At 56.9% G+C, this 21,858-nt stretch overlaps 6 protein-coding genes across 6 annotated transcripts; 2 read left to right on the plus strand and 4 right to left on the minus strand.

Moving 5' to 3' along the window:
- Nucleotides 1–2,164: 2,164 nt before the first annotated feature.
- Nucleotides 2,165–2,517, plus strand: MFIFM68171_08243 (uncharacterized protein; the record flags this gene model as incomplete). Its single annotated transcript, XM_071063663.1, has 2 exons — nucleotides 2,165–2,401; nucleotides 2,467–2,517. The coding sequence occupies 2 exons, from the start codon at nucleotides 2,165–2,167 to the stop codon at nucleotides 2,515–2,517; spliced, it is 288 nt and encodes a 95-aa protein (XP_070919764.1).
- A 557-nt stretch (nucleotides 2,518–3,074) lies between these two features.
- On the minus strand, nucleotides 3,075–3,555 carry MFIFM68171_08244 (uncharacterized protein; the record flags this gene model as incomplete). Its single annotated transcript, XM_071063664.1, has 2 exons — nucleotides 3,075–3,138; nucleotides 3,248–3,555. 2 exons carry the CDS (start codon nucleotides 3,553–3,555, stop codon nucleotides 3,075–3,077), a joined length of 372 nt encoding a protein of 123 aa, XP_070919765.1.
- A 316-nt stretch (nucleotides 3,556–3,871) lies between these two features.
- Nucleotides 3,872–5,049, minus strand: MFIFM68171_08245 (chitinase; the record flags this gene model as incomplete). The annotated part of the gene is made up of 2 exons (XM_071063665.1): nucleotides 3,872–4,085; nucleotides 4,154–5,049. 2 exons carry the CDS (start codon nucleotides 5,047–5,049, stop codon nucleotides 3,872–3,874), a joined length of 1,110 nt encoding a protein of 369 aa, XP_070919766.1.
- A 1,699-nt stretch (nucleotides 5,050–6,748) lies between these two features.
- On the plus strand, nucleotides 6,749–8,107 carry MFIFM68171_08246 (Putative FAD NAD-binding domain-containing protein; the record flags this gene model as incomplete). The annotated part of the gene is made up of 1 exon (XM_071063666.1): nucleotides 6,749–8,107. The coding sequence occupies one exon, from the start codon at nucleotides 6,749–6,751 to the stop codon at nucleotides 8,105–8,107; it is 1,359 nt and encodes a 452-aa protein (XP_070919767.1).
- Nucleotides 8,108–8,184: 77 nt separating this feature from the next.
- MFIFM68171_08247 (Putative flavin-containing protein) lies at nucleotides 8,185–10,324 on the minus strand (the record flags this gene model as incomplete). The annotated part of the gene is made up of 2 exons (XM_071063667.1): nucleotides 8,185–9,428; nucleotides 9,544–10,324. 2 exons carry the CDS (start codon nucleotides 10,322–10,324, stop codon nucleotides 8,185–8,187), a joined length of 2,025 nt encoding a protein of 674 aa, XP_070919768.1.
- Nucleotides 10,325–11,279: 955 nt separating this feature from the next.
- MFIFM68171_08248 (Lovastatin nonaketide synthase) lies at nucleotides 11,280–18,689 on the minus strand (the record flags this gene model as incomplete). Its single annotated transcript, XM_071063668.1, has 1 exon — nucleotides 11,280–18,689. The coding sequence occupies one exon, from the start codon at nucleotides 18,687–18,689 to the stop codon at nucleotides 11,280–11,282; it is 7,410 nt and encodes a 2,469-aa protein (XP_070919769.1).
- Nucleotides 18,690–21,858: the final 3,169 nt, after the last annotated feature.

Consider the following 21,858-nt stretch of genomic DNA (forward strand, 5'->3'; position numbering starts at 1 on the left):
TGGGTGGACGGCATCAACTTGGGCGCCTTAGGTTCAATAGCCGGGACCAAGAAGGAAATGTCAAAGGCGTGAGATGGCCGCCGCTCTCTTCTCGGCCCTTCTAGCTCGCGCGGGCAGCACAAGAGCAATGCAGGATGACGGCGAAGCTGAGTTCGCTCTCGATGCCGTGCTGGACAGAGAGGATGGTCGATGATGCAGATCGTCTCCTGAACAAGAAGTGATTAGCGAGCATCTTGAGGTTGTGATTGAAGAGAGGGGGTTGCCCGGTCTGGGGGCGAAAGGGTATCTTGCTGTCAATGGTTAGCAGATGGTCGGTTATTGGGCCTGAGGGAACAGGCTGCAGGTCGAGCCAGCCACGCACCTGCGGGTTTCTGGGGCAGCTGAATCGGATGACAACATTCGCATCTCCGAAGTTGCAATCGCCCAGATTATGCCAATCATCGGGCTTCGGGCGAGCCGCTATCGAGCATGCTTCGTTTCGCTCGCATGGGCACTCTGCATTTTTTGCAAGGTGTCCGGCAGACGGCAACTCGGGTACCTGCCAAACCGTGGTGAACGCGTTTACACTTGTCACCGAATGATCCTAATTCCAGATTGCGGTTCTTAATGTTCAGGTGAAATACGATTGCAATCTTAATTCTGTTCCCGCCCTGCAATGCAACACGCTCGCATCGTCCCTTCAGGGCCGGCCATTGCGGCCAAGACTCGCCTGGTGCATGCTGCCAACGTGGGTACAATGGGGCCGCCAAAAATAATTAGAAGGGCCGTTGTTTGTTTTACCCGGCATTCTGGGAACAAGGGAAAAATGCCAGCCGATCACGTCTAGACCCGGGGGGGCCAGCTATCCAGCGAGAAGTGGGCATGTCCAGGACCTTGGATCGGGAGCGACAGGAGTGTCTGGGGTTGTCTGGGGTTGTCTGGGGGTGTCTGGGGGAGGACGTGGTGGAGGGTGTTTTGTGGTGGACTGGCTGAGAATCCAATTGGCAAGAAGCTGAAAGTGGCTTCCAGCGCTGCTGCACCTGTGGTTGGCCGCTGCACCGGGGAAGGCAACACCCGCCTCCTAGCTTCTTGGGCTCGGTTGGGACGCCAGGAAAATGAGATCAGATCATGTCCGTCATTGGACACACGCCAGAGACGAGAGGGCGCATCGCTCACCGTCTTTCGCTACACCCGCCAGCCCCCATGATGCCCAGCCTGTCCTATCTCCGGTGGCGGGTGTCCCCGTGCGGGAAAGACAAGGAGACGATTCGGTTTCTGTTGCCGAACGCTGCCAGTAGACGCTCAAACAACTTCAACCATCCTATTCAAGTGCCTGGGTTGCGTAATATGGCCAGGCCTTTTCTCTACTTTCCAGTGTCGTGTCATTGAAACCAAAGCCTTCGGATCTCTTATTAACGGCCTGTGCTTGGCACGGGCTGCCGACGACCAACCCACTCGCGGAATTCTCCGCTTCTCATTTGAGCCACATACGCCGTCGTGTGGCACCATACGTGAAGAGAACTCTAATCTGAGCGGGGGTGGCACCCCTAGAACCCGAGGCTGTCCTCATTATGGCAGAGATGCCGGCTGGAGAGTAGTAGATCCGGCACCAGCCTCACGACACTCAGGGGGTGGGATTGACTTACATGCATATCTCACCGAGCCGACATTCAAGCTCGCATAGTGTAACCATACCGACGAATCGTATCGACCCAAGGATGTTGGACCTGGCATGATTGCCTTGAATGTCACGGTTACCACGCCTAGTATGCCACCAGGACCGTACAATCCTCAGCCGGTCTCCGCAGAGTATGTAGAGTGCCGGATTTTGAGTCCTTCAAGTTGTATTTCCCACGGCACCGCATTGTTAGCGTAGCCCGGAAAGGAAAGGTTGATGCCGACGACTACGAAGACCGGCATCGCAACCAAGAAAGCTGTCTACGTTGAAGCATCAAATCAAGGCAGAGGAGCATGTGGCTGCTTATTGTGATAGGGGTTGGCGAGGGGGCCATCAGCCATGACCCTGGAGAGCGTCATCCAAACACGGTGAAGCGTCTATAAAGACCTCGTTCCCTCCCGCCATCAACACTCTAATCCTCGATTCCTCTCCAGACACCAGCCAGCCCAGCAACCGACCAGCAATCAAGAATTCATCTGCTTCCCCAAGCAACCTCATTTTTCAAAGATGCAACTCTCCAACCTCGTCACCGTCCTGGCTGTCGCCATGACCGCCACTGCCCTCCCCTCCGCCGGAGTCGTTGCTCCCCGCACTGGTCACCCTGTCACTGAAACCGAGTGCATCAACAACAACCACAAGCCCGTCTGCTGCGCTGGCCTGTTGGGCTCCCTCCTCTGTCTCATCAACTTGCTTGGTGACAACTGCTCGGCGAACCAGTATTGCTGCAACATCGAGGGTGATCACGTGAGTTGGCTCCCACTCTTCAGCACTTCCGCTTTGATGCCGGCTAACCAATCCTCAACCGCTAGGGCCATTCGCTAATCAACATTGACCTCGATCTGTGCGTTGACATCCTCTGAACGGATCAGGACAGGGATTGGAGCTTGCCAAAGGGCTGGCTGCCCGGTGAAGGTGAACGGAGAATAATTATGTAACCCGCCTTGCAAGACACAAAGGCTGGGGGTTGGAGGATGCCAGAGACAACCTGTCCTGGCGGGCCCTCGCAACTAGGGTCTCACTTTTTTAGTTTCTTTCCGTTCACTCAGGCCTGGGGAAGACGCTCATTCTTCGCTGTTCAATTCCGTAGTCCTTTTTTTTGAATATGGGTACTTGTTGCTAGCTACTACAAGTTCACCTCCTCGCTTCGTCCATTGAGTTCTGTTTCCCCTACGTTACAGCTAGTAGCACCGTTGCCGTAATCTAAACCGTGAGAAGTGACGCAAGAACGCTCGGCCCTGCCCCCTCGTTATCTCTACGCTACACACAAACTGATGAGCAAGTATTGCTCTCGACTGGAAAGCAGAGCCACCAAGCTGCGTGCCAATCAATAGAGGGCGAGGAAGTCTTGGCACCAAGCAAGCCCTCGCAAATGAAGTGATCCCTCCCCGGCTACCATCCGCCTTCTCCCTCCCTTCTCTTACTCATCCACCTCGGCTTGAGCCTGCAGACTCAGGACTGCCGAGTCCGTCATGTGCGATCCACTTTGATAGGGGCTAGTCAGTAGCTGCATGCAAGACACGGAAAGGGAAAAAAAAAAAAAAAAAAAAAAAAAAGAAGACTGTCTCTTGGGGGGAGGGAGGAGCGACGCACTCCACGACCGGCTGCTGGGCCTCCTGCGGCTGATCCATTGACTGGGGCTGCTCCTGCGCCTTTGGCTGTTTCGCCGTCTTTGCCTTGGGAGTGGCCGGGTTCCCAGGGTTCTTGGGGGGGCGGCCGGTCCGCTTGGCAATGGTGGGCGTCTTCTTTCGGATGGCATACTTGATCTGGTACGGGCTGTAGCCCGTGATCCGCTCAATCTCCTTGGGGCCCATTTTCGCGTCCCGGTTCAGCGTTTGGATGCGCAGGAGATCCTCGGGCTTGAGCTGGCTCCTTCCGCTCGTCCCTGGTGGCCGGCCCATGATTGTTATGAAGGTTAATTTAGTAGATAATGGAGGTTTTTGATCGATCTTGCGGGCGTGGAATGGAGGATGCCGTCGGTGTGTGTCGGACAAAAGTTTTACCCCGCGGTTGGGTTTAATGGGGAACCTCAGGGAGATCCAATCCGGCTCAGCCACCGGGTACCCAGCTGCTGTCAGCTGTCATCATGCCCCTTTTCCATTTTGGGCAAATTTTCAGCCCGGCTCTCTCTGGCAAACTCGGAATTTCTATCTCGTGGAAGCAGCTCTACGAGTTTAAGTACACAACCATTCCACTTACGTGGCATCATCTCGTTTCTCACGCATTGACTAATGCTATGTAGTCAACGCCTGACCCGGATCGGCGGCCTCGGCACTTCTCAGCATCGACCGTCTCAGAGCGAGCCTCTGCCTTTTCCACCAGTGTGCCTTCCTTCCACGCTTGCATCAGCGCTCTGGCCGTCTCACGTGTGATTGTCAGTCTCGGAACCCTGTTTGGCCTCAAGATTGCCGTCATGACTTGCGCCCATTCCCTTCTCGGCAGTGTCAGCCCAACGCCAGTTCCGGGACCAACGCCCGGGGGTGCACCCTGATTACCTACCAGGGACGCGCGGGTCCGCCAGGAGAGCTATTGAAGTACTCCCAGCCCATGATACCGCCAATCTCTCCGTATCTGCTCCGTAACGTGCTGATGGTCTGGTTGAGCTGCGCATGTGGCACGAAACCTGAGCCGTTCTCCGGCGACGTGATTTGCCCAACCACAATCTTGGTGGCCGGCCAGCCGGCGCCAACAATGCCGTCGTAAGTCTCTGTGCTGGCCATCGTGCCGAACCCGTTGTAGAACTGCGTGTTATAGAACTGGATGTCGCCCCCCACGTCGTACTCCAGCCGCCGGTAGCTGAAGCCGCTCAGGCCTCCGTCCGTCGAGAGCAGGGCCGACGCGACGGGCGCTAGCGAGATCAGAAAGTCGGGCCCGAAGTCGTACCGCAGCTGCCGCACCAGACGAGCGATGCTTTGCTGGCTCATGCGTTCTTCGACGTCGAGGCCCATGCCGTCGAGTTTATACGTCGTGATTGCATCACGCAGCTGGCTGTAGTACGCCGCAAAAACGCGAGCGTCAGCGTTGTCGAGCGTATGTCGGGAGAAGGAGCCTGGTGCAGCGCCGCCCACCATGCCCATCACCTTGACTCCGGCAGCTTGCATGATGCGAGTCTCATTCCAGAGCGTGTGGAAAAGTGGAGTGTGGGGAGGGTAATCATTGAGGTGCATATTCCCCCCGGCGTTGATGTGGAAGGAGCAGACAATCAGGTGCGTCAGCGCAATTTGATTCTCAGTAATTAGGGGCAGCATAGATATCGGGCGCCCCAGCGAGTCGTGTGTCGTCTGGTAGTAGATGATCAGTCGAGGGAGGCCAGGGACGACTGGCAATCGATGGAGTGGTGTTGCTGAGAGGAGCGATGGGAGGAGTGGACAAGATAGTAGTAATGCTGTTTTCATGATAACAATGTCTCATAAGTTTTGGCCGACTGCAGTGTTAGAGATGAGGTGGCACAGAGGCGACGAGACATCAATGGTCCGAAGCGGGAATGTGTAGCAATTTCACCATTTGCACCTGCTGTCTTATTATCTCGCGGATGGAGAGAGCGCCTGGCAATGCGGTTGCTGCGGACACGGCAAGTCCGGCCCCGAGCATGCTCAAATCTGCATCGATGCGCTTCCAATGTCCTGGATTCTCTCCGATCAATGTTTTGGGAAACCCGGGGCCATCATCAGGGCTATTACCCCAGCAACACATCCAGCATTCCAGTTGCAACAATGAATGTCTTGTCTGGTTCACTTGCGTCTCCTTTTCCCCTTTTCTCACCACAGGGGAAACTTCAATGCCTCAAGCCACGCCGGTCTCCAACATCTCTCACCTCTTCAAGGGGCGAAGCGGGACTGAACCCCCCAGTCTACGACATACACGCAGACAGACCTTCCTTTGCCATCATCGTGCGGCTAGGTACAGTGATATCGATCATTGGCAGAGCCACCTTTCCGGGGGGCATTCCCTACGCCTAACTATCTCGCAAATTAGTCAGGTCTCGGGATATGAACATGCAGCCGGAGAGCGTTGACTAAGAAAGTCAGGTCGAAATGCACCGTGCAACCCTGCAGCGGCACTCTCTCCCCCATTTCGATAAGGACGTGCTGGCGGTTGTTACGAATATTCCCGCTGCGATAGCTGCACCTCCCGTCATTCGGTTGCTACAGGAGAGCCTCATTGTCTAATTAGCACGGATCGGCCGGATCTCGGTAGAACCAATTGGGCCGGTCAAGCAGACATGTGAGGTGCGCTGCACACTCCATGAAGCAGCGTCCATCCTTAACAATGGGTTGCTGGCTTGCTTCATCCCCCTTCTTGGCTTCCTCAAAGCCTGGCAGTGCGCAATGCTAATTGTGAGGCCGAGATCCCTAGCGGAGCTAACAATGAGTCTTGCAGAAGTTCTAATAACGCTAGAACCCAGCGCATCCTCCGTCGTGAGAACCGTGACGACTGACCTACTCATACTTAGTGCAGAGCATGCTGATCACCGCCACCGTCGTCTTAACACGCGACTTTGGCAGGAAGGAGGGTTCCCTCAAGAGGTCAGGCAAGACCGTCAAGCCTGCTAACATAACGACGATGCGGAAATTGTTACATTGCAACCTAATTAGAGAATAGTACGGGCCGCCGGGACCTGCACTCCGAGGCTTAGAAAAATTAAGGAAAGGGCTAAACGTAAACATATCATGAATGATTAAACGTACCTTAACTGAGTATCGACGTTAGCCCTAAAACCTTTCTATAAAAGTAGGCCGATGACGATAGGAAGTAGTATGAGCTTAGAGTTCTACTGAAGAGTACTTCCAAGAATACAGGTAGTTACAATAAAACCGTTGCCCAGGACTGTTAGCCACGAGCAGGCTGTGCCTTGCACGGCAAGCCTGTTCCGCTTACGAGGCCCACTTCTCTACGACCACGAGCCTGTTACGTGACTAACAATGGTTCGGCGCTTTGTTCAAAGCAACCCGGCCCCATCCCTCCACGGAGTTTCAGATCGGCTAGTGCTGGAAGATATTTAGGGTTCTGGTTCGGTCTCCACATACTCGGCCATGTCCCCCCCGGAGTTACACTCTTTCATCAGAGCTCTGCGTTTCAATCAAACATCCCGCCATGGACTCTACCGGCCGAGCCATTTCTGTGGCTATTGTCGGTGGCGGCATCGCCGGCCTAGCCCTCGCCGCTGGGCTGATCAAGAAACCACACCTCGACGTTCATGTCTACGAAGCCGTAGCCTCCCATAGAGACGTCGGCGCCGGTCTGGCCCTGCACCACAACGCCCTTGAGGCCATGGTTCTGATCGGCCCAGAGGTTCGCCAAGCCTACCTCGATAAGGCTATCTCCATCGCTTCCGAAGAGGACGAGGTGATAGCCACCGAGGTCTATATCGCACACGGACCGCACGCGGGTGACCTCGTGGCCGAGCTCGGCCGCGCCAAAGGCCGCAAGAGTGTGACCCGGGCGGATCTGCTGAAAGGCTTGCTTGGCCTCATCCCACCTGATCGCATCTCCTTTGGCAAACGTCTTTGGAAGATCCACCCCCATCCCAACAACACCCGCAAAATACACCTCGAATTCTCAGATGATAGCTTTGCCTCGGCAGACTGCGTCCTCGGGGCAGATGGCGTCCACAGCGTTGTCCGCTGCCATCTCCTTGGGCCGTCTCACCCAGCCACCACCCCGAAAAACCACGACCGCTGGCAAATCTACCGTACATTAGTCCCCTCAGACTTTGCCCGGCATTACATCGATGACAAGTTCACCCGCACCGTCCCGATCCTCCTCGGGCCCCGCGGACACATCAACTGTATCCCCCTGAACAAAGGCACCCGCCTCAGCGCGGGCATCGCGGTCCGCGGGGCGGCGCCCCCCGCCCGCCACGACGAAAGCGGCCACCCCGTCCCTCCACCGACGCTCGACCCCTCCCAATACAAGGATTACGACCCCGAGGCGCAGAGGATCATCTCGCTCATCGCGCTCGACCCTTCCGCCTCCTGGCAAGCGCTCGACCACGACCCCGCGCCGTACTACGTCCGGGGCAAGATCGCCATGCTGGGCGACGCTGCGCACACGGCCCTGCCGTTCGCCGGCAACGGGGCCGGGCAGGCGCTCGAGGACGCGGCCGTGCTGGACCGCCTGCTCGGCGAGGTCCGCGAGGACGGGGACATTGCGCTGGCGCTCGAGGCGTACAATACGGCGCGGCTGATGCGGACGCAGAGGGTGGTGGAGCTCGCGCGGATGTTTGGGCGCGTGTACGCGTTCGCGCAGGAGGGGATCGGCGCTGACCCGGACAAGATTGCCGAGTTCTTGACGGATGCCGGCGAGTACATGAACGACTATGATGTCCGTGGGATGGCGGGGCACGCGGTGGAGATGCTTTCGCTGTTGAAGCGGGAGCGGCAGGGAAGGCTGGACGAGGACTTGGAGGGGGATTTGGGGATGGCGTGGGTGGGCGGTATGAAAACTCTGTGATGCAAGACAGCAACATTGATGACTACCTTATGTAACCCGAAGTCAAATTGACTTGTTATTCCCTTCCCTCGTCCATACTAAGGCCGTATGTCCAACCCCTCGAGCCTCGCCTTGATCTGCAGCGCCAGCAGCCTTGAAAAGTACCTGCACAGAGCCAAATTGCCTCCATGGAACCAAAACCCCGGGTGCCCGCTCTCCCTCCAGATGGTCCTCATCTCGCCTTCCTCGTCCAAACCCCAGACATCTCCCACCTGGCCTACAAGCTCATCGCCAAAGATCGCTCTCGCCGTCGTTTTCATGTTGTCATACCCTGTGGCAAACACAACCTCATCCGCCTCCAGCTCGGTTCCGTCGGCAAACTTCAACCCTTTCGGCAGGACTTCCACTACCTCCTGTCCCTGCTTGACCTTGATCTTTCCGTCGATGATCAACTGGGACCCGCCAACGTCAATATAGTAACCTCCGGCTTTCTGAATATACTTTGAAAACACGCCGGATCCATGCGGCCCCGTGTCGGTCTTGAACCCAGCTTTCTCCAGTCCTTCCAGCATCTCCTTGTCATGCTCCACCATGAACTTGGTCAGATCAACCTGGATGGACTTCAAGACCTCGAACGGCCAGCCTTGCACCCAGAGATCGCTGTCCTCGGTCGGCGGCCCGCCCTCCTCGTACAGTACGCCGAAGGTGATCTTCAACGCCCCGTCGCTGGAGGGAACGCAGGTCGAGGAGCGCTGCACCAGCGTCACATCGTACCCCTTTTCGACAAAGTCCTGGCAGATGTCCATGCCGGAGTTGCAGGCTCCGACAACAACAGCCTTCTTGCCTTTGGCAGAGACCTTGGCGCCGTCGAACTCGGTCGAATGACAGAGCCTATCGCCCTTGAATGCCTCCATCCCCGGGATGATCGGCATGTTCGCTTTGCCGGAATGGCCTGTGGCAAGAACAATGTGTTTCGCGTGGAGCGTCCTGGTCTCAGTCTGGCCATTGTCCCCACGGACGCGCTCAATGACAACAGTCCATTGGTTCTTGGCACCGTCCCATTTCTGAGATACCAAGCTTGTCGACGTCCACACATTGAGGTCAAGAGTTCTGGCATAAAACTCCAACCAGTCCGCCATCTTGTCCTTGGGCGTGAACACGGGCCACGAGTCGGGGAAAGGGATGTACGGCATATGATCGTACCAGACCGGGTCATGCAGCACAAGTTGGGAATAGCGCTGCCGCCAGTTGTCGCCCACAGCAGCATTTCGCTCGATAATGAGGGCCGACACGCCCAGCATCTTGAGCCTCGCAGCGATGCTTAGGCCACCTTGGCCAGCCCCTGATGGTCGTCAGCATCTCCAAAGCAGAGAAAGGAGAAAAAAAAAAAAAAAAAAAAAAAAAAAGCCACGAACCCCCCCAAGATCCCCATCGAACATAAAGGTACTGTTACTTACCGATAATCAACACCTCCGGCTCCTCCGTCCCGAACTCGGCCTCCTCCCTCCGCCTCTCCTCCCAATTCTTCCTCCCCACCACGCTTCCATGCTGCACGCCCACCTCCCGCCGGGGGCCCCTGGCCTCCTCGAACCCGCGGAGCTCCTCCAGCGCCGTGTACAGCGTCCAGATCTTCCACTGACCCTCCCCGCCGCTCTCCACGAGCCTGACCACCCCGCGGCCCGTCCCGACCCCGTTCTCCACCTTGACGAAGAACCCCACCCCGCGCACGTCGCCCCCCGGCCGGAACCCGGCAACCTGCGGCGCCCGGAACGCCGAAGACCCGTCCACCTCCAGCTGCAGCCCCTTCAGCGCCTGCGCTGGCAGGCTAGTCAGGTAGGCGCGGATCGCGGCGCGGCCTCTCAGCGTGCGCAGGGAGAAGGCGAGGGCGAGGTGGTCGCGCCAGAAGGGGGTGGGAACGGTGGTGGCGGCGGCGGCATTGCTGTTGGGGGTTCCATTGGGGTTGGGGTCGGGGTTGGGGGGATTGTTGTTGGTATTGTTATTGTCGGGGTCATCCGGAAGAAACAGGTTGGTGATGGCGTCGAGGTCGGCTTGTGCGAGGGCCGCGTTGAGCGCCGAGATGGTGCGCTGCGCGACGCCGGCCGCGTCGATCGAGGCCGTTGCGGAGACGGCGGTCCGCGGCCAGGCGGCTGGGGCGAGGTTCACCGAGCCCGGCACCACGCGCTCGTGCGAGGGGAGGTGCGATTGGTCTGCTGCTGATGCTGCTGCTATGGTCGCCATGGTTGTGGACAATGTTGACTATGTTGGTGGTGGTGTGGCCCCGGCAGAAAACGGTGGGAACTGCTCGGGTTTTTAGTTCGGGAGCTGGGTCTTTCGGAATGGGCGGAGGGAGTCTATTGAGGATTGGGAGGGAAAGGATAAGTTGACCGGGTCGGTGATCTATATCTTAGCGGCCGGGGCGAGCTTAATTAGGCGCTCTCGCCGCTCCGATCCATCTCTCCAATTCCCACTCACCAGACTCGGATCTCTCGTAGTATAAGTACGTAGATGGATATTGCCACTACCCCTCACCCCCCCCCCCCTCACGATCATCCCCTTCCCATGCGAATAACAGACCGCAACACAAAACACGAGACCCCGCATCAAATGTGCAACTCGAGACGTATGCGGCCGCTCAGAATTGGCCAGTTCGGTGCGTGGGCCGTACGTTTTCCGGCTCGAGTTCCGATGGCGTCGAACCAAAGGTCGCACGGCCCGTTGCTCAACAGAATCTAGCTTGGTTCTGTTGAAACGGCGTAGCACCGGATATTACGTGATCTACAAGATCCTGCATAGCTCATTGGATGTCGGAATGAGAATGTGAGCCGATTGCTTACTTGCTGAGTAGTGTCATGCAGCAGATTTGAGCCGTCCACAGCGAAACACCGGCAGGCCGTCGCCGGCTTCGGGACGCCCATCAGCTCTGGGCATATTGCATGTATGATTACATGGCCAAACGTCAAGTCACCAGCGGTTACAGGAAGCAACCTAATATTCACAATAATCAGATTTCTCTAATACTGTACAAGCCCCATGAATGGTCATGCTCTCAATACAATTTCTGAATCCATCAGAGAGGCCCTTAAAGATCCTCTTCGTTTTCCCTGTCGACAAACCCCCCAAATAATTATCCATATTCCCTCCCCTTTGCCCTGTGTCTTCTCCTCCGGGCACCGTCACCTCCATTTTCTCTCCCTTAGTCCTCCTCCTCCGTCTTCCGCCCTTGCATAATCCTCTCCGCGATATCCTGGCACAGCTTCCGGATCGTCGTGCCGCTCAGCATCTTCATCACGGCCACATCCTGCCCGAGCGTCTTCCAGACCCACGAGCGGATCTCCACCGCCGCGAGCGAATCCACCCCCAAGTCGCCCACGCTGTGGTCGCCCGTGACAGCTCCCTCCTCCAGGTGCAACTGGCTCTGCAGACGGGCGATGAAGCCGGCGACCAGCACGTCAACGAGCTCGTCCTTAGTCTCGGCGGCGTCGGCGAGCTCCTTCAGAGTCCGTTTCTGGGGGGCGTCGCCGGTGGGCGCGTCGCCCGCCGGCGCGGGGGGGTCCTGCCGCCGGGTGAAGTGCGAGAAGCGCGGGTCGTGGTGCCAGGCGAGGGTGGGGCCGTCGGCGTCGAAGCGGCGCAGGCCGGTCGTGATGTCGTAGAGCTGGCCGCGCACGGGCTTGCCCGCAGCGATGGCCTCGGCGAACATGTGGTGCAGGTCGCGCTCCGAGACGGGCGGGTAGCCCTCGCGCTCGAGGCCCCGGTACAGGTCGTCCTTCTCGCGGTGCAGGAAGCCGAGACCGTAGATGACGCCGATGTTGAGCACCGAGCCGGGCAGCCCGCGCCGCCGCCGCGACGCGGCCAGCCCGTTCATGTACATGTTTGCCGCGGCGTAGTTGGACTGGCCCGCGTGGCCGCCGATGGCGGCGAAGGATGAGGTCATAATGAAGAAGTCCATGTCCCGGCTGTCGAAGACGGCGTCGAGGTTGCTGGAGCCGACCGTCTTGGGGCGCATGACCCGATGCAGGGTCTCGACCGTCATCTGGGAGAAGACGCGGTCCTCGAGGACCATTGCCCCGTTGACGACACCGCCGACGGGCGGCATGTCCAACGCCAGCTTCGACTTTAGCGCCCTGACTTGGTCCAGGCTCGTGACGTCCAGTGCCTCGAAGCGAACGTTGATGCCCTTGCGGATGAGCTCGGTCTGCCACCGGAGCAGGTGCTTCGGCGGGTTTCGGCTAGACAAGACCAGGTTGCGAGCACCCTGTTGGACCAAGAAGGTGCACAGGCTCTGGCCAAAGTCACGGGTCAGGCCGACGAGGACGTAGGTCTTGTGCGGGCTCAGCATGCGAGTCCCGACCAGCGGCTTGACAATCTGCGATACGTTGCGCTCCGCTTTCCAGTCAACGATCTGGAAAGGTCCAACCGACTCCGCGGATTGAAGCAAATCAGGTACCGACATCATCTTGGGAGCAGCACGGTACGGCCCTTTGAGCGTGACGAGGCGCGCAAAGTTGACAGCCTCTTTCCAGAGGTGCTCAAGGGCTTTGATATCTTCACGGGCGAGCGGGAGTTCTGCATCCACGAGAGTCGTGCTAGGGTTGTACTGGCAGTTCCCGGGCAGCAACCGGACAAGAGTCTGCGAGATTTGGCTCGTCTTTGGCAGCATGTCGATGACCACGGCGCCGTCGGGAGGGAAAAGCGCCTTCACCTCGCGAACAGGACTGTTGGGGTGGAGATAGATCGTCCCAGGGTGGCTGCTCCAGGTGTTTTCATCAGTTGTGTAAACGCGGAACTCGATCCCAGACTTGTTCAGAACGTGGCCGAGGCAGTGGTGGAACATCTTGTCTGGCTCAATCAACAACACCGGCTTGTCCTCAGCGGCCTTCGCAACCCCGAGAGCCGAAATGTACCGGATCAGGAGAGCAACGAAGACCGGTTGGTTCAGCTGGCCAGACCCATTGTCGATGTTGGCGACGCAAACCGAATGTGGGATGACGAACGATGCATTCGACTTTGCAAGCGTGACCTGGGTCTCCCGAGTCTGGTGGGCCTGTCCGACGCAGATGTGGGCAGAGTAGGCCTTTCCTACGATGTCCACTGGATCCGCCGTGCTATAGTTGACCTGCTGCAACCCGGCAGAGTGCTTCTCGACGACCGCCTCGTACCGGGTGAATCTGCCCTCGGATACGGCAGACACAACCTGAACGACATTGCTCAGCGTGTTGACGACGTTCGAAACCACACGCCGAGGCGCATTGACCCGGTCGTTACCCTCTTTCCATGGGAGGACTCGAGCCACAAGACGGCGCCTGTGCTCGATATAGACCTCTGGCTCGTGAGTCCAGAGCGACTTGGGGCCCTTGTGGTCGCCTGCGGGCTTCCGCTTCGTGAGCTGAGCAAAAGCGGCGATGATAGCATCGCCCGCGGTAATGTCGTGCTCCACGTCAATTAGTTGCAGCACCAAACCGGGGGTCTCGGCGGCCAAAGTCCGCGCGAATCCGAACGACGCAGCCTGGTCAGGGTTGTGGAATCGGGCGTTGAGCGTGACCCACAGCACCGTCATCTCTGGCCTGAACATTGCGCGGAGAGCGTCCATCTGTTTCTCCGTCATATTGGCGAGAATCGGTTTGTAACAGTCGCAGAGGATAATCACTGCGGAGAACGACGAGACAGTTTGGATGGGTAGATCGTCCAGCGATTCGATTTTCGTAACCCTGTCACACAGGGCTCCCAGATGGTAGCAGATATATCGCCGCCTGTCCGGCTTGCCGATAACCAAAGCGTGATTGGTCAACGTCGCGTTGCTGCCAGGAGGGTTCATAGTATAGCGGAGTGCCACGGGGTTCTCAGGGCAATTGTGCGTGAGTTGGTGGAACACTGGGCGCTTCTCGGGGCAGTCGGCTTGACGGACGATCATTGACAAGCCGGACGGGTAGGTCTGATGCGAACCCGTCATCGAGGTGCCGAGTCCGACTTGGTCAAGTAGAGCACGCCAGTCTGCCGGTGACACAACGTCGGCGGCTTTGGCTTGGAGGCCGGCGAATCGCCGAATCCGATCCTTGAGTGGAGTGCTGGATAGGTTGATCAAAATGAGGAAGCCTCCCGGCCGCATCATGCTCTTGATCGCCTTGAGCACCATGTCGGTCTTGCCGGGCTCAATCAGAGAAGTGGCAAGAACGACGAGGTCGTACAGCATCGCATCGTTCGACGCCTTCTCCAAGTCAACCTTGTCCACCATGATCTTCTTCCTGAGCGAGTCGCTGAGGGGGATACGGCTCTCCAGGTTCGTTTCCGGTTCGCCCCCGAGTCGATACGACATGAAAGAATCTCCCAGGCCGGCGAGAACATGCTCCGAAAGGCCCAGCTCAGGATCCGTCAGCCCCAGGACGTTCATTCGCGGGTACTTGTGGGAGATCTGCCGGACGACGCGGGCGATATGCTTCTGGAAACCGACAAGATTACGGGCCTCCGCAAGGACCACCGGGAGCATTGCCTCGAGCACGTCCGGCAGGTTACCGCCCAGCCGGCGGATGAAGTCTAGGGCACCGGAGTAAGGAGATGTCCGGATGAACGCTTCCAGCGTCTCCTCCGTCTCTGCAGGCCAAAAGCTCACCAGACGGTCACGGAGGTAGAACGACGCAACCCGGTCGCAGCTCTCATCCAAAATGAGTGAGTCGTGATTAGGACCCACGGGTTCTGCCTTGACGATTTCGTAATCGGGATCAACGTCCCACCTCGTCGTCAGATACAGCTCGTAGTCGTCCTCGGGCTTGGTTGAGCTGAAAGACCCGACGGTCAGCCCCTGCACCTGGACCTCCATGTCGCCCTTGGCGTTGAAGATTTCGATGTCGGCCGTGAACGATGCCGGCGCTTTGCCGTCGGTAGGTGTGGCTTTGGTTATGTATGCGTCGACCGCGAGGGTGTCTCCCTGGTTCTCGATGTCGCAAATGGCCAAGTTGAAGCGAACCAAATCCATGTGCACAGGCAAGAACGGGGTCCAGATGGCGCCATCGCCGGGAGATGAGATGGTGGCAAACGCAGTCTGCAAGCAACTATCCAGCGTCGCCGGGCTGATGGACAACTTGGTTGCATCCTCTGGATGAAGCTTCCTCACCATTCCCGACGCGAAGTTGTAGCGCCGCTCGAGGGTCTGGAGTCCCTTGAAGGGCGAAGTGTACACCAATCCGGTTCCTGCCATCATGTCGTAGAAGCCTTGGGGGCTGGCGTGCAACGTCTCCGCTCTCTCCTTCGGCCGGCCGGGCAACGTCCGCGCAGACGGTTGGCCAAGGGTAATGACGAGCTTTCCGCCAAAATTCTTCTTCATATCCGTGCGGCCGTCCGCCACGGCAGAAGTGAGGGTAAAGGACGCCTCAATGGTGTCTAGCAGCTCCTGCTCCATCGTTATTGTGAACAAGATCTCGACCCCCGGCGTGTTCGGCTCGAGGATGATGCCGCTGGGGAACGTCAGGTCCTGAAGCTCGACGGTGGAAGCCGGGCGGCCGGCCAAGACGAGCCGTGCGGCATCCAGAGCCATGACCAGATAGGCCGATGCGGGGAGCAGAGCCTGGCCTTGGAAGCTGTGATGCCTAGCCCAGAGGAGTCTCTCGAGCTTCAGGATGTTGCGCCAGCGAAGGTGGTATTGATTGTCGTCGCGCGTGCGAACACCGAGCAGCTCGTGTGGCTTGTCAGCCTTGAAGTGGTACTGTCGGGAGATGCGCGATTCGCGGTAGTGTATCTGGGAGTGGTCCCATGGGTAAGACGGCACACCCGTCACACCCGTCACACGGCTGTCAGCGAGTTCGAATTGCGAACTGGTGGCGACAAACGTGCCCAGATTCATGCTTGAAAAGCCAAATTGATACCACATCCAGCCAAGGAAGTCGGCGAAAGACACGCGGTCATCCTCGTGCCGGCGCAAAATGCCACAGTACGGGATTGCGCTGCCGTTTTTCTCTTTCATAGTCTGGGTGACGGGTCCTCTCAGCGCAGCATGCGGCCCAACCTCAATGGCACAGTCAAAAGGACCAAAGGTTTCCAGCGCAGTGCCGACAGCCTCGTAGAATAAGACCGGCTCGACCATGTTGTCTTTCCAGTAGATGGCTGTGAGCTCTTCGCTTGGGGGCTCGCCCGAACCGTAGACACTCGAAACCCAGTTGATGCCGCTGTTACAGGTCACAGGCTTAATGTCGCAGTCATATAACGCCTGGAGGTACGTAACCGCGGGACCCTCCATGTGCGGGGAGTGGTAGGCGGTGTCGACAACCAGCTGTCTGGCAAACTTTTTCTGCTCAATCAGATAGTCGCGAGCATGCTCTACGAGGTCTAGGTCGCCCGAGAGAGTGACGCTGGACGGGCCATTGTGGGCCGCGATGGTGAGGCCATGGCGGTATTCGTCCCTTGCACACAGCTCTTCAGCCTCGGCCTTTGTCATACCGACGGCAAGCATTCCGCCTTTGGCTCCATTCTCACCGTGTGCCCTGTGCACGCTCAGGCCGCGATAGTAGGAGATGAGAATCGCATCGCGGAGACGGATCTTGCCCGCGGCGTAGGCTGCGGCGATCTCACCAGAGGAGTGGCCAACGACGGTGTGGAAGCTCTTCTCGAGACTCCAAACAAGCTCCACAAGGGCAAGCTGGACGGCGGTACAAAGCGGCTGGGAGACTGAGGCACTGTCCAGCATTGAGTTGTCCCCGTCGGCCAGAATCTGCTCCTCCAAAGTCCAGAACGGGGGATCCGGGCAGGCTTGAAGGATCCCGTCGAGCTCACGGATAATAGAAGCAAAAACTTGGCTAGTTCTGAAGAGGCCACGCGACATGGTGGCCCATTGAGCGCCCTGACCTGTGAAGATGCCCAGGATCTTGGGGGATTCGTTGTCCGGTCGGGCTCGTGTTAGGGTGGAGATCGCAGATGAATTCTGCGTCTGGAATTTGGAGGTGATCAAGTCGAGTTTGCTGACGAGTTCAGGGACAGAAAGCCCAGACACCGAGAGCCGGAACGGGAACGTCGTCCGTCGCGTAAGGAGGTGCCAGGCGAGCTCACCAACAGGTGGGGCCGATTGTCGAAGGTAGTTGCGGCAATTACGAACAGCTGCGGCTAGCGACTTTGGTGAGGCGGCGGACAAGACGAGCGGCAGACACACTTGGGCCGGGGAGTTGTTATCGTTGCGGATCAGAGATCCAGGGTTCAACAGCCTCTCTACATCAGGGTTCCAGAGAGACGCGACATTGTTGTGGACCTCAGGTAGGTATTGTTCAACAATGACGTGCGCGTTCGTGCCCCCGAAGCCAAACGAGTTGACACTTGCCCGCTTTGGATGGCCGGCCGGGGGGTCCGGCCAAGGCAATACGGTAGTAGGGACAAGTAAGTTACTACAGTACTGCTGTACGTCAGGGTTGAGTGCCGTCAAGTGAAGATTAGGCGGAACCGAGTTGTTGCGCATGCTCTGCACAACCTTCAGTAGACCGGCAAGACCAGCCGCACCTTCGGTGTGGCCGATGATGGTCTTGACGGATCCGACGAGAAGTTTTGTAGGTTCACCCAGCGTCGGATCGACATCTTGGCCGGAGGTGAGTGCCTCGCCCTTGTGAAAAAAAGCGTCCTCGATGGCGCGCGCCTCGTTAGGATCACCAGCTCTAGTGCCGGTGCCGTGAGCTTCAAAATACTGGCAACGATCCTCGGGGATCTTAGGATCCAGACCAGCCCGGGCGTAGGTGTCCCGGATCAGCTGTGACTGGGCGGTCCAATTGGGCATGGTGATACCTCGGGAACGGCCGTCCGAGTTAACGCCAGTCTCGCGGATGATGGCGTCAATGCGATCACCATCCCGGATTGCCAGGCTCAGGGGCTTGATGAATACAGCAGCGACACCTTCACCGCGTGCGTAGCCGTCAGCGTTGGCATCCCACATACGGCAGTGGCCGGAGGGGCTGAGCATGTGCAAGCTAGACTCGGCGATGAATTGCTCGGGGGTGATGATAAGATTGGCACCGGCCACGCAGGCCATTTCGCATTCGCCCGACCGCAGACTCAGCACAGCTTGGTGAAGGGCAACAAGGCTGGAGGAGCAAGCGGTATCAATGGTCATTGACGGGCCAACAAAGTTGAAAAAGTACGAGATGCGGTTGGACAGGATTGAACGCGCATTGCCCGTGGCGTAATACTGGCTGGAGTCCAGTTCGTCGCGCTGCGAGAGGGTATCGTAGTCCGCGGTCATGATGCCGGCGAACACGGCAACTTTCTTTCCCGAGTAAGTGCGCAGGGTGTAGCCAGCATCCTCGAGAGCCTCGTACACAACCTCCAGAAGCATACGCTGCTGGGGGTCAATGGCCTCGGCCTCCTTGGGAGTGATATTGAAGAAGCCAGCGTCGAAAACGCGATGGTCCTGATCGAGGAAATATGCTTTAGGCGAGTTGGTCGTGCCGTGATACTCGCCCTCCGGATGAAAGAAAGCGTCAATGGTGAAGCGCGCCGCGGGAATCTCCCGACTCAGGTCGGTTGGGTTGGCGAGCAGTCGCCACAGCTCGGACGGATTGTTGACCTCTCCAGCGAAGCGGCAGCCCGAGCCGACCACTGCGATCGGCTCGGAAACAGGCTTCTTGTCGATGTATGGCATGATGACCGGATTGCTCGTTCCTGTATTCACCATTGGGATCAGCGGTGTGAAGGGATGTACTGAGCGGGCCAGGGGCAATTACCTAATGATGAGAGATGGTGGCTCGCGCTAGGTGCGATGATGATGGAATGGCAAGACACTAGTACGATAGTAATCGCCAATTATAGATGCTTCTTCTGTGAGCTGGATGCTAGTCTCTGGGGGAAAATAAAACGCGCGCTGATAAGTGTGATGATGGTTATCCAGACGTAGCAAGCAACTGCTAAAGAAGACTGATTTTTTGTCGCCCGTGAACGAAAGCGACGATGATGGTATCGAGTGATAGTAGCTGCCTCGAGTAAGTTAGCTCTTTTTGCTAGAAGTAGGTAATAGTCGCTCGAAGGAGTGGAATGTAGGCGAGAGACAACCACTACAATGTTACCAAAGTAGTGATAATTATCGCTCGCTGAACAATGATGGAGATGACAGCCTGGGTTAAGTAGAGAATGAGTGGAGAATAAATGAGGACAACAAATAAGCAAAGGGCTCCTCGGCGGAGGACCGTAAAATCGCAGTGGGCAACGGTCGCTCACTGCTGCTGTTGCTACTGCCGCCGTTGTTGGTAGTGGTGTGGTTTGAAAGTGGAAGGAATACAATGGGGAGAGAGGGCGAAGATGGATGGATTTTATAGAGCAAAGGAAGGAATTGGCGGGAGAAAATATGCCCGAAATTGAATTGTTTGAAGTGAAGTTGATATCTTAGCAAGTGAAGGAGAAGATCACGTTACAATTTGTGGGTAGAAAGGTGAGGGCTTGATCAGGGGATGTTGTTGAAGGGTTATACCTTAACGGTCAAGACGGAGGCCTAGAGTGCCTTCCTCCACTGATGAAAAACCCACGGTAACCTGATGGAAACGAATTCAGACGAAATCAAATAACATTAGGTGAACGCGCTTGTTGAACTAGACTCACTTCTTCACGCGTCACAGTAACCGATTCCTGGGCCGAACTCCCCGAGTTATCTCAAACAATGGACCAGTAACCCATCGGTTCAAGGTCACTTGATAGCATGCCTACATTTAACCTCTGGATGACGCCCGCAATATACATCGTATCAACACTCAAGTTGGTACGGAATCCGTGAGGTACTTGGCCAGCTTAGGAGCGTATATTATTTTGGGACTAATTACACGGGGGAAATTGCAGAAGCATGCCATATAGATACCCTCTACGGTCCGATGTGAACGACTGCTTGAGTGCAAACAACGTTGACTTGAAGATGACTGCTCACCGACCAGCCCCATAGCCGGTTGGGCCAGTACCTCGACGATCGATACTTGCCCGTCACGAACACCAGCATGCCACATCTTCTACACAATTACATTCGATTTACGTCACTCTCAAAATACTTTTAGAATTTTCATGCATTGTTTATAAGTCCAAATGGCTATGGTGAAGTAAAGCCCCCAAGATCCGAAACCTAGACCTGTTACACGGTAGCCGCTCTGCATACAACCTCCGAGGAGCCACATTCACCCCGGTGTAACCTCAGGAGTCCGCCGCATTCTGTTATCGAGAATGCCCCGCAAAGCCACTGTGCTTGCATTCACAGTGAAGTGACCGTCAGACTGAATGACAGAAATTGCTCCTCTGCGCTCACCCTGCTCAGGGGCCGTGAACTACATCATCTCCCCCATGTGAACGGTTCCAAAACGGATTCACTGGGTGTTAATCGCCGAACAGGGGTTAGTGCAATTGCAATCCGTCAATAATACTGCTATAACGATTGCCAATAATACAAGTCACACATTGGAATACTATTGCAACACGTGCGTTGATTGCTCCCGCGGCTGTGATGCTGCATCGAAAGCAGTACTGCCACAAGGATGTTGATATGCTGGACGAGTGAGTGATACATAAGATAAGGAATTTAGGATGACTGTGCTTATGCTGTAGGTTTGGGACTTGGGGCAACAGCCTTGACTGATTAGCAGCACTCCCTTCTTCAAATGCCCTGCCGATGTCACAATTAGTTGACTACCTAAGCTTGATGTACAATGGTATCGAATCTACAGCGTCCTCCCGATGGACCAGCTCGGGCAGATGAGCCTTGGCGAGACCTTGCAAAACTGAAGTGGCGATGGGCAACTGGGGTAGAGATCATGTAGAAAATCGGGCTGGCCCCTATCTCCAAGCGCCCGCATGCTCGCCTCCCGGGGCATCAGTGTTTGGACTCTGACACCGATTCCCCTGCTTTTTATCTCCGGACGCATGCCGTCCATTGTCGATACCACCTCGTGCCTAAGCATTCCCCGCCCATGATGCTGAACCTAGCTAGTTGTATGCAGAGATATCGATCCCGTATCTCTCTCTGTGCGAGAATCAGACCTCCGGGCGGTCAAGATATCGATAGATAACGACCGATAGTCTGGCAGAACCGTTATCAAGGTCAGCTCAGTGCAAATAGATATCGAGACCCGGAATTCCCTACCGGGTTATGATCGTCGTTTCCCGCAGCCACATGCAGCCATCCCGGGGCGGGATGACGGGGGGAGCTGTGCGACGTTGCCCCACGCCGGGAGCGAAGGGTCGATACTCTTATCGGCTTATCGGTGCACTCCGTGACCCTCGGCCAGACCCAAGTCCCCTCCGTCTATGGTCAACATCCCGCTACACAGAGTGCCCAATACGAAGATCAGAAGGGTCGAGTGCGGATCACTGCCGAGTGCGACAAAAGTTGCAACTTGCGGCGGTGGATAAGATTCCGAAAGGAACAGCGTGTCAAGACGGCGGCATCTGCGGGTTCGGGCGGGAGCAGCCTTCGAGATTCAAAAACACAGAAAGCGGTAATCGCGGAATGGCATGTGGCAGAACACCCGATGTACTTGAAACGTGGCGTGGGCGGAGGAGATGCTGTGATTGGCGCGGGCGCTCTCTTGCCATTTCGTTTTTCCATGTTGCAGCCTTGGCCTTGTGGTGGGAGAAGGGTGTCCCGGACCACTTGCTCCCAGGCATGTCATGAGAGAGGGTGGAGGAGGTACGGTGCGCTGGCGGCTTGATCCCCCTGGGCACTGTTCTTAATGTTGAGCAGAACGGGTCCTGATATGGTTCGGCCTCAGCATGGCGTCTAGAAGGAAAAAGGAAGTTGCAAATTCATTGTCGAGAGAGAGAAGAAATCCTGGTATTCTACA

Source organism: Madurella fahalii (genome assembly GCF_045866475.1).
Source record: "Madurella fahalii IFM 68171 DNA, scaffold_4, whole genome shotgun sequence".
Classification (NCBI taxonomy): domain Eukaryota; kingdom Fungi; phylum Ascomycota; class Sordariomycetes; order Sordariales; genus Madurella; species Madurella fahalii.